The sequence below is a fragment of the Mytilus trossulus genome, chromosome 5 (assembly GCF_036588685.1).
Source record: "Mytilus trossulus isolate FHL-02 chromosome 5, PNRI_Mtr1.1.1.hap1, whole genome shotgun sequence".
Lineage (NCBI taxonomy): Eukaryota > Metazoa > Mollusca > Bivalvia > Mytilida > Mytilidae > Mytilus > Mytilus trossulus.
The window spans coordinates 67,002,997-67,021,725 of NC_086377.1; the positions used below are offsets into that span (position 1 = coordinate 67,002,997).

General features: G+C 32.0%; 1 protein-coding gene across 1 annotated transcript in view; it reads right to left on the reverse strand.

Annotated features, from left to right (window-relative positions):
- The window catches only part of LOC134718231 (uncharacterized), a 31,961-nt gene that overhangs the window by 7,266 nt on the left and 5,966 nt on the right, over positions 1-18,729 (reverse strand). The window contains exon 2 of the mRNA XM_063580724.1: positions 151-268. Within this exon, the coding sequence (XP_063436794.1) occupies positions 151-214 (64 nt within the window). The 5' untranslated portion in view covers positions 215-268. The remainder of the gene's footprint in view (positions 1-150; positions 269-18,729) is intronic.

The window sequence follows — 18,729 nt, forward strand, 5'->3', positions numbered from 1 at the left end:
GTATTGCCACACTTCTTGTTCTTCTTTGCTTGTGGACATCCATTCACGGTTAAATAAAACTCTAGTTCTTCAATTAGTTTTAACATTTGATGAACGATTACTGCAATATTGATAGATCTTGAACAATTGTGTAAAAATTGAAAATCTTACATTTTGTGTCTGTACTGTACCACCAATTACAAATGTAATGCCAAGTATTTCTTATAAATGACATAACCTGACTGTTGTATTCCTCTGTGTAAAATGTGCACTGTGTAATTTATGTCGTCTGAAAAAAGTAAAATGTGGTATAGGATTTTAAGGCATTAAATTGCACATAGCTATTCAAAATGCCTTATACATGTTATACAATTCTATAAAAAAAAAGGATAGATATAGTTTTACTTATTACGTCAGCAAGCTTGTTGGGGGTTGTCTTTATTTACAAATAAAAGTTTATGTTTGGGGGTAATCATATGTGGGTTGAGGGTGTCGTTTGTTGTAGTTTTTGTTTTGTTTTATGCAAGAATTAATCCTTTTTTGTATTGTTGTTGGTGGACTGGACATGTATGAACGATACTCCAAATAAAGCAGCTTTCATCAAAATAAAACCAGCTTTAACATCACAAAACACAATCAATAAAGATCAACAAGATACAATCAAAAAGTTGCAAACCAAATTAACTGATCTTGGAAAAAGGATTGAAGAGCAAAAGAAGTCTATATATATATTCATTTATAGAATGATTTAATCTACAGTTAAAAAGAATATCATTATCTTTTTTTCAAATTTTGATGTTTGCTAACATACATCGATATACAGAACGCAAATATTCCTTGTACATTTACTGTTTTTTTGTTTTTATGTTCATATGTTTTCATTCTTACCATTCGAAGTGAACAATTAAGTAATTGTTTCTTTGTTTATTTTTTATACAGCCTTTTGTAAACATGTGTGTCAGATCAATTTTTGATAATGAGTAGTGAAGCAATCACACATAGAATAACAACAGGGCTTTTTTACGGGACCATTAGTGAAGTACTTATAAGAAAAGCGATAGAAATACATGTCAATATATATGATGGATTATGTTCATTTATACTATGGCTTTGTTTGCTGAGTTAAAAACCAATTATGCATGCTGAAAAATATTTTATCATTCTTGTTTATTTGTCTTATGTGTGTAAATAAAAGTAACATTAAAATAAAGCGGTGCCTGAATTAAGAGCATGATAGTCTAGAAAGTATGTGGTTTTAATTGAAAACAAAATTACACGTGCTATTGAATACCATTACTTATCGATCTGAACGTTTTTCACCGTCCAATTTTTATTTTATTTTATACGACAGGATGATGAAAAGGGCATTAGACGAAACTAATCATAGTATTCGTTTGGGTAATCTAAATATTAATATATATTATTTATAAATATTTTGATATACTTAGTATAAATGGTCTATTTAATACAATTAATGATGATACTCATTTTGATTCACAAACTGGTTCGTTGTCCTTATTATACCCAATATTAATAACTGATTCCATTCAATTTATTGACTCGGGTATTATACCTATCAAAAAAGAAGTAATCATGAAGGTACTTACATAACAGTCGGAAGCGGGTTCAGTAACTCGAAGAGTTTCAAACGTACAACATGGGACTATAAAACAGATGGATTCAGAGGTCGAATGGAATAAATTACTGGATAATTATATTAACATCCATAAATCTTGCAATATATTAACGTACGAATTTTTAAAAGTGACTGAATCCTGATTTTCGAAAAAAAACAGTAATTATGATCTAATGATAAAATCTGGTCTAATTCAAATCTGCGTATAGAAATAAGGAAATCAATATAAAAAAAAAGAGACAGGTTTCGGAAAATATTTTTAAGAAATAAAAGCACTACAAACAAATATAAATTTAAAAACCGAAGGACTTCGATGATAGAGGTAATAACGTTTTGTCAGAAATTACTGTAACTTTAGAATACGTTAAAGATACTATTTCTACTTTAGATCCAAATAAAGCTGTTGGTCCAGACAAAATCAGTAATAGAATGCTTATAACAGCAAAAAAATGAAATTGCACTTCCCTTATGTATTCTTTTTAATAAATCGCTTTCTCCAAATATATTTCCTAAAGATTGGAAATTGGCATATGTTATTCCTTTATTTAAAATGGAAATAAGTCTTTCTTGCGTGAGCAAGGTACAAGAAAAAATAATCTATTAACATATGTTCAATAATTTAGTTTCTAATAAACTTTTGTATAAATTTCAGTCTGGTTTTATACTCAGCTGTTCTACTTTTCATCAACTAATTGAGATGTATCATTCTGTCGTGTATGCTTTAAATTTTGCTAATGTAAGCAAGGCATTCGATCGAGTATGGATAAGGAGCCTACTTCTTAAGTTAGAAATATATGGTATAAAAGGCAATCTGTTAATATGGCTTGAAAGTTACTTAACAAACAGAACTCAGAGGGTAGTATTAAAAGAGGCGACTTCCGAATTAGGTAATCTAAAAGCTGGTGTTCTACATGATTCGGTACTGGGTCCTCTCTTATTTCTAATATCAATTGATGACATTGCAGATGATATGATTGGATTAAGTAAAATGTTTGCAGATGATACATCTATTGGACATCTCCAGATGAAACTACTCTACAATCTATGATTAATATCGATCTACCAAATATAATTCCTGGGCAAATGCTTGGCTAGTCAAATTCAATCCAAATAAAACTAATAACAAATTGCTAAGTAACAAAAATCAAAAAAATAACTTGATTTTTTTTTTATTTTGGCGGAGTTCAGGTAGATACAGTTACTAGTCACAAGCATTTGGGTATATTTTAGCAGTAAATGTAGGTGAACCAAGCATATTGATTCTTTAATAGAAAAGTTATCAATACAATCAAATGTTCTTATTAGACGTTTGAAATTCCCACTAAAAAGGGAAAATTTAGAAAAAATATATTTAACTTTTATTAGGCCTTTTCTAGAATATTCTTCTGAAGTTTGGGATAATAGACAATTGTCAATTACTGAATTGATTCTGTTATTAAACACTTTTAAACAAATTACTTCCCTTTGTCAATCGTAGACTGGTTCTATACTGGACAATATTGGACAATGCAAACAATGTATGATGAATTGAAAATGATATCTCGGCGGTTTAATCAATCTTTCATTAAAAACAATTTCTGATGTCGTAAGTATTTAGCTAACGACAAATTAATGTAATTAAAAGGTTTCAAAACCTTAAAAAAAACTCACATTACCCACAGGTAAATTTGCTCTTTTTTCTAGCTCTCCATTGTAAATAAAAATTAATGTCCCTCATTAGGGAGACAACTAAAAAAACGTCTCTAATTACAGGGTCAAATACGGGAATTGGCAAATGGACTATTTCGAACAGTTGAATTCTGAAAGATAAGAAAAATTACAATTGGAAGCACGTATTGTCACTGGTCTAACAAGCTATGCTAGCACTCAATCACTTAATATTGAGACGGGATGGGGAAAATTAAAGATTAGACGGGAAGTTAAGAAATTAACTTTATTTTACAAAATTATGAAAAAGAACACTCCAGATTACCATTTAGATGTAATACCCCCTACAGTTGCAGAAACAAACAATTACAATCTACGAAGCAGTCAAAATATATACAACACCACTAGTAGACTATCCCTTCATCGAGAATCATGTATTCCATCTAGTATTAAAAGTTATCAAAGGTACCAGAATTATAATTACGTATGCCAGACGCGCGTTTCGTCTACATAAGACTCATCAGTGACGCTCATATCAAAATATTTATAAAGCCACACAAGTAAAAAGTTGAAGAGCATTGAGGATCCAAAATTCAAAAATGTTTTGCCAAATACAGTTAAGGTAATCTATGCCTGGGATAAGAAAATCCTTAGTGTTTCGAAAATTTCAAAGTTTTGTAAACAGGAAATTTAGAAAAATGACCACATTATTGATATAACTGTGGAATTCGCTCGATTTGAGTTTTAGAAATGAACTGTCTTTAAATATGTTTGAATCAAAAAATAAACAGAAATATTTCCAATGACATGGATCATCAATTTGATTTTATTAATAAAATCCTATCAGTTGACAACGACAATTTAAATAATTGCTTTAAATAATAACTAACGTTCTGGGTGAATATCTATATCAAGATTAAAACAACCTACCAGGTCTATCATAAATAAATTTACGGTCAACTCGACTTTTAGAAATCGGTGAGCCATGTCGTTTAAATTCTTGTTAATTTCATGCCTCCATATCAATATTGTTTGTGATGTTATCATAATGTATTTTATTTTGTTCGGTTATTTATTATCAATTGTATGTAATGGAGAATAAAATTGTGAAGGTAATGGGGAATGTGTCCTAAGTTCTAAGTTGCAAAACTTGAGTCTAATCCTATTGTCAATGTTATTGGACAATAAGATATGTTTAAACTAACCCATAAATGTTTACATCGACGTCGTTTGATCCTTTCTAGATACATTTCTCATTGGAAACCATATACATTTTCTTATTTTATTTTATATACACTATGTTCTATTATGTTCTATTTATGAATTTGAGAGTTTATGTTATACGCTATATTCTATATATGTGTTTAAATGTTTTATGTTATACATGTGGTGAGACTTTAATATAATATTGAATCCCGAATTTTGCAAAACAGTCATATTCAATGAATTGTTTGCTAATTTTATCTGTCTTTAAGTACAACGGAAAATATTAAAACAGTGAATTCATTTAAAAATAATCACATTTTATGCTGATCAGACCATATTTTGGATAAACTTTTACATGTTCAGAGTATTTTTTAACTTGAAATGAAAAATATTTTAATTATAAAATAAAGGCGATAGTAGTATAACGCTGTTCAATAGTCATGAATTCATTTAACTGAAACAATCCCGGGTCACAAACCAAAACTGAGGGAAACATATCAACTGTAAAAGGAAATGAAACGGAACAACAAAACACTTAACTGTTACAAAAACAGAACCCAACATGCATAGAAACAATGTGTCGCATTAATCAAATAGGTGACTCAATCGGATGAACAATTACAAAGTGTCATTTTTTTAACATGCTAAGTGACGATCTAAATCTCGATAAAAAAAACTCACAACCTTAGTACAATTCGAAAGATGATGGCAAAATCTTAAAATTAAAAAAAACCTCACCTATGGAAGAATTCTTTCTTTAGTTTGCGGTGTCTGGTAGTAACAGCCGAATGTTGATATGTTCAGCCCTTTCTGCGATAACGCTCCGATATTACTATTTCGACGAAAGTAGTTGGGTTTTTTTTAGTTTGTTAGATTTTTTGAAAACAATTGAGTGCCTCCGCTAACGTCAGCTTATACTTTCTTTCTTAGTCGGCAAACCCCGTTGTTATGCCAATTTAATCACTTATTTATACAGCAGTTCACGTTGGCGGAGGCCCGTTAAAAACAAAAATATCCGCATATCATAATTTTTCTATATTTTGACGTATTCAAAGCATTTCAACAAACATAATATCAGGTTTCTGTATCCTCAAATGATGAATTACGCAAATATTTTTCGATGCTAAGTTCATTTTTTTCCTATGAAAATGATTGTGTGACAAAATAGGGGACCAAATAAGGCCCCTTTAATTATTTGGTAAAATCAAAATATTGTGTATTAAAAAAATAAACAACTCTTGGTATATCTGTACAAAGTCAGCACTTGTATACTCTTATTTTTATTCACTTTCTTTAAAACATTTCTGCACTTTCTTTTTACGTTGTAAATTAAATTATAACCAGATGCTCCGCAGGGCGTAGCTTTATACGATCGCAGAGGTTGAACCCTGAACGGTTGGGGCAAGTATGGACACAACATTCAAGCTGGATTCAGCTCTAAATTTGGATTGTGATTAAATAGTTGACACAGCATAGGTTTCTGACACAGAATGAATGTGTTCTAATGAACTTAATTTTTTTGTTTTCTCTTAGAGCAATTCACTATGCTGTTGAATATTAATTCTCTCAAAAAAATGTTTGAAGAAATTTTCTTTTTATTTATGAAATTTCAAATGAGAAAAATTGAACCTAATTTTTTAATCACTTCCCCCTTTCCCTTATTCCAAAACTAATCTCAATTAAAATATTTAAATGGAGTTTGCAACAATAACTACTCATTTAAATACATCATAAAATATTAAGATGTAAAAAAACTGCTTGTTATCACTGAATGGTAAAGATTATTTAAATTTATCAGTTGGTAGTAAAAAGTGAATATACATTGTATATTGTATGTAACAAAGATTTAAGTTGATTCTGGACAAAGAAAGATAACTCCAATTAAAAAAAATTCTTGCAATAAGATATTTCTTGCTTACTATTCTGAACAAAGAAAGATAACTCCAATTAAAAAAAAATTTGCTATTTCACAACATTGTGAAATTATATATTTCTTGCCATTGCACAATACTGTGCAATTGAAAAGACTTGCTATTGCACAATACTTAATATAATAATTTTAGATCCTGATTTGGACCAACTTGAAAACTGGGCCCATAATAAAAAAAACTAAGTACATGTTTAGATTCAGCATATCAAAGAGGCCCAAGAATTTAATTTTTGTTAAAATCAAACTTAGTTTAATTCTGGACCCTTTGGACCTTAATGTAGGCCAATTTGAAAACGGGACCACAAATGGAAGAATCTACATACACAGTTAGATTTGGCATATCAAAGAACCCCATTTATTTAATTTTTGATGAAATCAAATAAAGTTTAATTTTGGACCCAGATTTGGACCAACTTGAAAACTGGACCAATAATCAAGAATCTAAGTACATTTTTAGATTCAACATATCAAAGAACCCAACCGATTCATTTTTTGTCAAAATCAAGTTTAATTTTGGACCCTTTGGACCTAAATGTAGACCAATTTGAAAACATGACCAAAAGTTAAGAATCTACATACACAGTTAGATTCGGCATATCAAAGAACCCCAATTATTCAATTTTGATGAAATCAAACAAAGTTTAATTTTGGACCCTTTGGGCCCCTTTTTCCTAAACTGTTGGGACCAAAACTCCCAAAATCACTACCAACGTTCCTTTTATGGTCATAAACCTTGTGTTTAAATTTCATAGATTTCTATTTACTTATACTAACATTATGGTGCGAAAACCCAGAAAAATGCTTATTTGGGTCCCTTTTTGGCCCCTAATTCCTAAACTGTTGGGACCTCAAATCCCAAAATCAATACCAATCGTCCTTTTGTGGTCATAAACATTGTGTTTAAATTTCATAGATTTCTATTAACTTAAACTAAAGTTATTGTGCGAAAACCAAGAATAATGCTTATTTGGGCCCTTTTTTGGCCCCTTATTCCTAAACTATTGAAACCAAAACTCCCAAAATCAATCCCAACCTTTCTTTTGTGGTCATAAACATTGTGTCAAAATTTCATAGATTTCTATTAACTTAAACTAAAGTTATAGTGCGAAAACCAAGAAAATGCTTATTTGGGCCCTTTTTGGCCCCTAATTCCTAAAATGTTGGGACCAAAACTCCCAAAATCAATACCAACCTTCCTTTTATGGTCATAAACCTTGTGTTAAAATTTCATAGATTTCTATTCACTTTTACTAAAGTTAGAGTACGAAAACTAAAAGTATTCGGACGACGACGACGACGACGACGACGACGACGCAGACGACGACGCCAACGTGATAGCAATATACGACGAAATTTTTTTCAAAATTTGCGGTCGTATAATTACTCAAATACCATCAATGTCTATGTTTTCAGCACATATTTCACAAGTTATGACACAGCTGTGCTTTTTTTTATATCTGTTAAAGAGTTGTATACTAAATTTTATTTTTTATCAATAAATATATATTGTGTCATTTAAGAACTTGTATTTTGCCAAAAGATGCATACTAGTGAATGAAAGTTCATTTTGCTTTGGTATATAGAATTGAATTACATTTGTTCATGTTATTGGAATGCTTATAAAAATAAGGAGATGTGGTACAATGTATATGATATTTAGTGAGTTTATCAAGCAAAAGTGAATAAGAAATAGGTATAAGCAGTTGCAGGTACTACTGTACAATCTCAAACAATGAGAAAAACTCATACCGTAAAGAGAATTTCATATTTACAAGTAAGTTTTGTTTTTGCGTTGAATAATTTTCTTCTATTGTTTTAATTGCAAATATGGGAAGTGGTAAAAATGCTAATGAGACAGCTGTTATGGCCACAGAGCCTTAATTGAAAACTTCTTTTTCATTCATACCGGTAGATTTTGCCTGGAGTTAGAAACATATCTGACAACTTTTCAAAATGCACATGGGGGTTTTACGTGAAAGATGGTTCATATAGTCATACAAAACCTTCAAGGGGGCCTTCAAATGGAAGCAGGACAAGTCACCCCACTGGTTAATCGCCCCACTTTTTAAAAAAACGCCACAAACTGATTTATCCAATCGCCCCACATGTGAAATTGGTTAAATCATGTTTAATATTACTCCTGCCAACTCGCCCTACTTATAAAAAAACGGTAATATTTAGATTAATATATATATATATATAATTAAAAATAAAAGCTCGCACCACTTTAATGAAAACTAATCTACACAGAATACAAACAAACCGAAAATTAATTTAATTACTATTATTGATATATACTGAAATTATATATAATTCTAAAAAAAAACTGATTGTTGAAGAATAACTGTAACTTTTGAAGCTTAGTTATTTGCATAACAATTGAAAAGAAACCTGTTAAATGTACCATAATGCAATATAAGGAATAGAACTTATATTCAATGGGATAACATCTTTTTCCATAAGTGGGGCGAGTTGGCATTACTAAATTCACCCTGGTTAATAATACATTTATCTAGATTTCACCGATTTCCATTAGGTGGGACCAGTTGGCAGGAGTAATATTAACGGAATTTAACACAGTTCACAAGTGGGGCGATTTGGTATCCAGGTTGGGGCAGTTTTTTTGTCAAGCCTGCGACTTTTTTCGCAGAAAGCTCAAAATAGGGATAGTGATCCTACGGCGGCGGCGATGTTAGCTCAGTTCTTAAAAGCTTTATATTTTAGAAGGTGGGAGACCTGGATGCTTCATACTTTGTATATGGTTGCCTCATGTTACGAAGTTTCCGTCAGTCACATGTCCAATGTCCTTGACCTCATTTTCATGGTTCAGTGACTACTTGAAAAAAAAGTTGAAATATTTTGTAATGTTAAATTCTCTCTTATTATAAGTAATAGGATAACTATATTTGGTATGTGCATACCTTGCAAGGTCCTCTTGCCCATCAGACAGTTTTCACTTGACCTCGACCTCATTTCATGGATCAGCGAACAAGGTTAAGTTTTGGTGGTCAAGTCCATATCTGAGATACTATTAGCAATAGGTCTAGTATATTCGGTATATGGAAGCACTGTAAGGTGTACATGTCCAACTGGCAGGTGTCATCTGACCTTGACCTCATTTTCATGGATTAGTGGTTATAGTTAAGTTTTGTGTTTTGGTCTGTTTTTCTTATACTGTTTGCAATAGGTTTTCTATATTTTGTGTATGGAATGGTTGTAAGGTGTACAGGTCTACCTGGCAGGTGTCATATGACCTTGACCTCATTTTCATGGTTCAGTGGTCGAAGTTAAGTTTTTGAGTTTTGGTCTGTTTTTCTAATACTATATGCAATAGGTCAACTATATTTGGTGTATGGAAATATTTCATGATCCACATGTCAGTCGCGCAGGTTTTATTTGACCTTGATCTCATTTTTTACGGTTCATTGCTCAGTGTTAAGCTTTTGTGTTTTGGTCTGTTTTTCTTAAACTAGAAGCAATAAGTCAATTTTATTTGTTGTATGGAAGAATTGTTAGCTGTACATACCAACCTGGCATGGTTTATCTGACCTTGACCTCATTTTCATGGTCCAAAGGTCAATGTTTAGTTTTCCTGGTTTATGTTAAGATTATGTGACAGTTGTAATAAAGCTTTATTATTAGGACTATCAACATAATATCAATGATTCTATGTACATTTACCATTAATTATGTTACTTGATGTTCTTGCTATACACACAGTACAGAGACTAGTCAATCTTTGTGAACTATTTTTTATCGGAGTCATAGAATATGCGTATACAATCAATAATTAAAAATAGTCTATTTATATTGAAAAGAAAAAGTTCTTATATGTCTAAAGAAGAGGGACGAAAGACACAAAAGGGACAGTCAAACTCATAAATTTAAAGCAAACTGACAAGACCATGGCTAAAAATGCATTTCATGGGAGGCACAGAAAATATACTGTAAACAGTAGACTATAGATATAGGTGAACTAGGTACAAAAGAACTCTAAATCTTAAATTCTACAAACCACCTCTGTTCTATGGAAGATAATGATATAACTGGACTAGAAATACACACAACCTGTAATTAACTGCCTTTACAGCGCTTTCGTGCTTTGATTATGACGACTGACTAATTGGACCTCGTAATTTTAGTATTATATATGCATCATTTAAATTAAAATAAATGTAGTCCACATCGTAATGTTGTACTAGAACACCCCTTCAGGCGAAATGGAGTCTTTCATATTATTGTTTCGAGTTGTCTCCCTTCTGGTAATAACTTCTGTGAATTATGAATCAAAACAACACGTCGATTATTAGCTTGTTTTGTCGATAGTTGTCGTATTATATTAAAAACGATCGCGATTTAAACAGCAGAATGTGTAAGGAAAGGAGTCATTATCACTGACCCAAAGGAAATTAAATATTTAAAGAGTTAGGAATGGGGTTCCTCATAGAATCAACGTAAGAAAATAGGTGATAAGATGCATAGTGAAATACCTTCTCTCACCCTATGAGTCTCAGTGACTGCTGTGGAAAGTAAACTTGGAATTAATAGTACAATCAAAGCACTGTAAGCGCTGTCGGCAGTTAACCAAAAACCAAGGCATAATTATAACAAAAGTGCATACACTGAAATGTCTCGCCTTCTTTACTAATCATTGATATTATGTTGATAGACCTAAATATAAAGCTTTATCACAACTGTCACATAAACTCAACATTAACTAAGAAAACAAAGCATTGATCAATGAACCATGAAAACGAGGTCAAGGTCAGATGACCCATGCCAGGCAGACATGTACAGCTAACGATTCTTCAATACAGAAAATATAGTTGACTTATTGCTTATAAATTAAGAAAAACAGACCAAAGCATAAACACTTAGCAATGGACCGTGAAAACGAGGTCAAGGTCAAATAAAACCTACGTAACAGACATACAGATCATAAAATATTTCCATACACCAAATATAGTTGACCTAATGCATAAAGTATTAAAAAAATAGACCAAAACTCAAAACTTAACTTTGACCACTGAACCATGAAAATGAGGTCAAGGTCAGATGACCCCTGTCAGCTAGACATGTACACCTTACAATTATTCCATACACCAAAGTAGACTTATTGCATATAATATAAGAAAAACAGACCAAAACACAAAAACTAAACTACTGTGGATCCATTTATTTTCGTGGATACCAATTTTCGTGGATTGCTGAAAACTTGTTTTTTCTTAAATATTTGATTACATTGTTTTGCCAAAGTCTGCAAACATCCTAATACAAAATTTGTTATTCGTTGAACATTTTAATTCTTGGTTCACCTGAACCCACGAAAACCACGAAAATTGGTATCAAACGAATAATAATGAATTCACAGTATAACCACTGAACCATGAAAATGAGGTCAAGGTCAGATGACACCTGCCAGTTGGACATGTACAACTAACAGTCCTTCCATATACCGACTATACTAGACCTATTGCTTATAGTATCTGAGATATGGACTTGACCACCAAAACTCAACCTTGTTCACTGATCCATGAAATGTGGTCAAGGTCAACATGGTCAAGTGAAAACTGTCTGATGGGCATGAGGACCTTGCAAGGTACGCACATACCAAATATAGTTATCCTATTACTTAAAGTAGTGTTGTTCCGATGATCGGAATAAGTCGGAAATCAGTTGGTTGGGCCTTCCAATGTCGATAATCGATTGGGATTTTGTTCAATCGATTGTCGTTTTAAGTTTCCGGACCTTTAGCTTGTCAACTTCCGGTCTGTTTTACGGTTTGCATTTTATATGCGCAGTCAAACAATATTAACCAGTCGATGACAGTAACAATGTCAAACATAAATAAAGAATAAACCAATTTCCTTCTTTATAAACGTGACAAAAGCATTTGCAGATTGATGGAAGGTTATTTAACATTATTTAACATTAATAACTTTGTATGAAATACTTTCTTTCATTACCGGTACTTGTTATTTGAGAGCGGTACAAATCATTCTGATTTTAGACAAAATAATTTCGTTGCTTCATTAGAACGTGTTGCAAATTGCCTTTGAGAAATGTTAATCCATGTGTTGCATCAAAAACGTCATATTCCGTTCCAAATTATTTGCCAAACATCGTTTATTGTTGTAAATTTTCCGAAATTTGTCTGCCATTTATAACCAGATGCTCCGCAGGGCGTAGCTTTATACGACCGCAGAGGTTGAACCCTGAACGGTTGGGGCAAGTATGGACACAACATTCAAGCTGGATTCAGCTCTAAATTTGGATTGTGATTAAATAGTTGACACAGCATAGGTTTCTGACACAGAATGAATGTGTTCTAATGAACTTAACATTTTTGTTTTCTCTTAGAGCAATTCACTATGCTGTTGAATATTAATTCTCTCAAAAAAATGTTTGAAGAAATTTTCTTTTTATTTATGAAATTTCAAATGAGAAAAATTGAACCCAATTTTTTAATCACTTCCCCCTTTCCCTTATTCCAAAACTAATCTCAATTAAAATATTCTAATGAAGTTTGCAACAATAACTACTCATTTAAATACATTATTAATATTAAGATGTAAAAAAAACTGCTTGTTATCACTGAATGGTAAAGATTATTTTAATTTATCAGTTGGTAGTAAAAAGTGAATATACATTGTATATTGTATATAACAAAGATTTAAGTTGATTCTGGACAAAGAAAGATAACTCCAATTAAAAAAAATTCTTGCAGTAAGATATTTCTTGCTTTCTATTCTGGAAAAAGAAAGATAACTCTAATTAAAAAAAAAAATGCTATTTCACAATATTGTGAAATTAGATATTTCTTGCCATTGCACAATACTGTGCAATTGAAAAGACTTGCTATTGCACAATACTTAATATAATAATTTAAGATCCTGATTTGGACCTACTTGAAAACTGGGCCCATAATCAAAAATCTAAGTACATGTTTAGATTCAGCATATCAAAGAGGCCCAAGAAATTAATTTTTGTTAAAATCAAACTTAGTTTCATTTTGGACCCCTTTAGACCTTAATGTAGGCCAATTTGAAAACGGGACCAAAAATGAAGAATCTACATACACAGTTAGATTTGGCATATCAAAGAACCCCATTTATTTAATTTTTGATGAAATCAAATAAAGTTTAATTTTAGACCCAGATTTGGACCAACTTGAAAACTGGGCCAATAATCAAAAATCTAAGTACATTTTTAGATTCAACATATTAAAGAACCCAACCGATTCATTTTTTGTCAAAATCAAACTTAGTTTAATTTTGGACCCTTTGGACCTTAATGTAGACCAATTTGAAAACATGACCAAAAGTTAAGAATCTACATACACAGTTAGATTCGGCATATTAAAGAACCCCAATTATTCAATTTTGATGAAATCAAACAAAGTTTAATTTTGGACCCTTTGGGCCCCTTTTTCCTAAACTGTTGGGACCAAAACTCCCATAATCAATACCAACCTTCCTTTTATGGTCATAAACCTTGTGTTTAAATTTCATAGATTTCTATTTACTTATACTAGCGTTATGGTTCAAAAACCAAGAAAAATGCTTATTTGGGTCCCTTTTTGGCCCCTAATTCCTAAACTGTTGGGACCTAAACTCCCAAAATCAATACCAACCTTCCTTTTATGGTCATAAACCTTGTGTAAAAATTTCATAGATTTCTATTCACTTAAACTAAAGTTATAGTGCGAAAACCAAGAATAATAAAATTGAGAATGGAAATGGGGAATGTGTCAAAGAGACAACAACCCGACCAAAATAAAAAAACACAACAGCAGAAGGTCACCAACAGGTCTTCAATGTAGCGAGAAATTCCCGCACCCGGAGGCGTCCTTCAGCTGGCCCCTAAACAAATATATACTAGTTCAGTGATAATGAACGCCATACTAATTTCCAAATTGTACACAAGAAACTAAAATTTAAATAATACAAGACTAACAAAGGCCAGAGGCTCCTGACTTGGGACAGGCGCAAAAATGCGGCGGGGTTAAACATGTTTGTGAGATCTCAACCCTCCCCCTATACCTCTAACCAGTGTAGAAAAGTAAAAGCATAACAATACGCACATTAAAATTCAGTTCAAGAGAAGTCCGAGTCTGATGTCAGAAGATGTAACCAAAGAAAATAAACAAAATGACAATAATACATAAATAACAACAGACTACTAGCAGTTAACTGACATGCCAGCTCCAGACTTCAATTAAACTGACTGAAAGATTATGATTTCATCATATGAACATCAGGCACAATCCTTCCCGTAAGGGGTTTAGTATCATACCATCATAACATATATGAGAAGAACATAACCCGTGTCATGCCAACAACTGTTTTTAGAATAAATGTGTTTAGTTCCGACGCAAAGACCTTATCAGTGACTCAATATTAACGCCAAAATATGCAATCTTTAATGACTTGACAACAGTATCGTAATTATATCCCTTCTTAATAAGTCTATTCAAAGGTTTTGTAAGTTTATGAGGTGAATACTGACACCTTTGTGCTTTATAAAGAATATTTCCATAAAAAATTGGATGTGAAATACCTGAACGTATAAAAAGTCTGCATGTTGAGCTATATTTACGAATGATGTCTTTATACCGATGATAAAATTTAGTAAATGTTTTGACTAGTTTGTGATATCGAAAACCCTGGTGTAATAATTTTTCAGTAATACATAAATTTCTCTCGTTAAAATCTAAAACATTGTTACATACACGAACGAATCGTACAAGTTGAGATATATAAACACCGTAAGATGGTGACAAGGGAACGTCACCATCTAAAAACGGATAATTAACGATAGGAAATGAAAAATCATCCCTTTTATCATAAATTTTAGTATTCAGCTTTCCGTTAGTGATATAGATATCAAGATCGAGGAAAGGGCAGTGGTCATTGTTAGTATTAGCTTTATTTAAAGTGAGTTCACCAGGATAAATTTCATTAATATACATACTGAAGTCGTCATGCTTATTTGGGCCCTTTTTTGGCCCCTTATTCCTAAACTGTTGAAACCAAAACTCCCAAAATCAATCCCAACCTTTCTTTTGTGGTCATAAACCTTGTGTCAAAATTTCATAGATTTCTATTAACTTAAACTAAAGTTATAGTGCGAAAATCAAGAAAATGCTTATTTGGGCCCTTTTTGGCCCCTAATTCCTAAAATGTTGGGACCAAAACTCCCTAAATCAATACCAACCTTCCTTTTATGGTCATAAACCTTGTGTTAAAATTTCATAGATTTATATTCACTTTTACTAAAGTTAGAGTGCGAAAACTAAAAGTATTCGGACGACGACGACGACAACGACGACGACGACGACAACGACGACGACGACGACGACGCAGACGACGACGCCAACGTGATAGCAATATACGACGAAATTTGTTTCAAAATTTGCGGTCGTATAAAAACACCTCTTATTTCCTTTACTCTATACAATCTACACTTTTTTATACTGTCAACCAGGCATTAGAATTTTATGCATTAAACATGATCAAAGATGTTACTGACGTTACCCACACATATAATGAATTGTCAACTCTTGAACCCGATCGTCTTCAGTAAACTTCGCACACCTTTTCTCTTCTTCTGCAAAACTTATTGTGTCAAACGGGACTATAACTTGGCAGGAATATCAATTTGCAGGTATTTACAAATTTATGATATTGAAATTCGTCATAATTTTAAAATGCCTTTGAACCCAAATATGTCTTCTGAATGCCACAAATTGCAAGGATGGCCTGAGGAGTCACTTGACATACGGAATTGAGACAACGACGACGACGGACGCCAAGTGATGAGAAAAGATCACTTGGCCCTATGGGTCAAATGAGCGGGGGGAAAATGAGGCTCTAAAGAGCCTGTGTAGCTTGTGTCTACATGAATATCCATCATCATAGAGAATAACAGAATTTATGACAAAAATCTCTGTTTTAATTTTATCTTATATTGATAATCGTTGAAGTCTGTTTAGATTCTCTCTATCTCATTTAGCTTTTGCTCCAAACACAAAAGAGGGTAAAAATAATTATCATACTTATTATATCGGAAAAATTTGACTTGTTAGGTCTTGTCTTACTTATCATTATTAATTATTTAAGTTTCAGTCTATCTATCTATTAAAATGTTTTTCATATACGGCAAAACGCAAAATAAAGTAAGAATCGGCATCTAAAGGTAATAACTCCAATAAAGATTCTTCGGTCAATTTTCGATATTTGTCTTAATTGAAGAAATTGTCTTGCTGATCATTTTGGTTTATTTAAGTTCCTTTCTATCTGTTATAAGTTTAAAGATATAAAACGAAAAAAGAACAAATCGTCATCAAAGAGTCATAACTCTAATAAGGAATCAACTGACGGTTTTAACCATAACACTTATTTGTCCTTCAGATCATTTTTTTCAATTTAAAGTTTCTGTCTATCTGTTTTGTCTCCAAAAAAATAATAGGCAACGAGAAGCTGCCAGAGAGACAGAAAACTGAATTTTTATACAGAGGTCGAACCATGAACAGTTGAGCAAGTATGGACACAACATGAAAGCTTAACCCAGCTCTAAATTTGGATTAAGATAGAATATTTGAAGGGTGCCACATGTGGAACAGGATCTGCTTACCCTTCCGAAGCACCTGAGATCACCCCCAGTTTTTGTTAGGGTTCGTGTTGCTTAGTCTTTAGTTTTCTATGTTTTGTCTTCTCTACTATTATTTGTCTGTTTTTCTTTTTTATTTCTTTTTAGCCATTCCGTTGTCAGTTTATTTTTAATCTATGAGTTTGACTGTCCCTCAGGTATCTTTCGTCCCTCTTTTTGATAAAGCATAGGTTTGTGAAACAAAATAAATGTGGCCAAAGAACTGAAAAATTTAAAATTGGACATTTACCTTTTATGGTCTAATATTCAAAATATATATAAGTTTTGATGAAATATTTCTTTGTTAAACCATTTCTGTTCAAAGGGAAAAAACTTTATTTCCATGAACCATGAAATAATGTAAAAGTAAAATTAGATTATTGTGTTGTTAGATATGATGTTACATTTAGTTTCAAATTATAATCCTATAAAATCAATAGTTTCAAATAAATCTGTCATTCCAGTTATAATTGATTGACAGGAAAGTGTCTGGCACTTTTGGAGTATATGGAAAAATGGTAGAGCTCAACATTCTGAACAATTACACCTTTTTAAGATTTCCTCTATTTATAACGGCTATCAGAATAATAGACAAATTTTGCATTTAACCTAATATGTTCTATTATTTGCCACGTTGGCAATCTGTGTTGGCATGTAGTATCATCGAACACATTTTTTTTTAAACTTAATACCCTAATGCTTTCAGAGGAGAATAATTTTGTAAAAGATAACAAAAATTAACCAAAAGTTGTTAAAAAATGACTATAAAAGGCAATCACTCTTTAATGGGTCAACAGACAATTTTGGTCATGTCGACTTATTTGAGGATCCAACTTTTCTCTTTCAAGTTCATCTTTATCTATGATAATATCCAAAATAATAACCAAAAACTGCCAACTTTCCTTTAAATTTACAATTCAGGGGCAGCACCACAAGAACGGGTTTTATGATTCATCTGAAATTTTCAGGGCAGATAAAATAGATCCTGACCGGATGAACCTTTGTATCTATTGTCAGAATTTGCTCTTCATGCTTTAGTTTCAGAGATATAAGCCTTTCATCCCTATGTTCTCTTATAAGCCATGTTGTTGGTATGCGGGGTCATCAGACACGTTGTTTAAACAAGATAACCAAACAATGATTGTGGCCAAGTTTGGTTAAATTAGTCAATGTAATTTTAGAGAAGATGTTTGTAAAAGATTACAAAAATTATCGAAAAATTGTCAAAAAATTTACTATCAATGGCTATCACTCCTTCAGGGATTAATTGACAATTTTGCAGTTGGTCATGTTTGACTTATTTATAGATTTTACTTTGTTGAACATTATTGCTGTTACTTTTTATCTCTATCTATAATATAATTCAAGATAATAACCAACCAGATGTTCCGCAGGGCGCAGCTTAATACGACCGCAGAGGTCGAAACATGAACGGTTGGGGCTAGTATGGACACAACATTCAAACTGGATACAGCTCTGAATTTGGATTGTGATTAAATAGTTGACACAGCAAATGTTTCTGACACAGAATGAATGTGGTCTGATGAACTTGAAATGTTTTTTTTTTGCTTTTGAGCAATTCAGTATGTTGTTGAATATTAATCCTTTGATATTTGAAGAAATTTTCTTTTTCATTTCTGAAATTTGAAATAAGAAAAATTGAACCCCACCAATTTTTTTC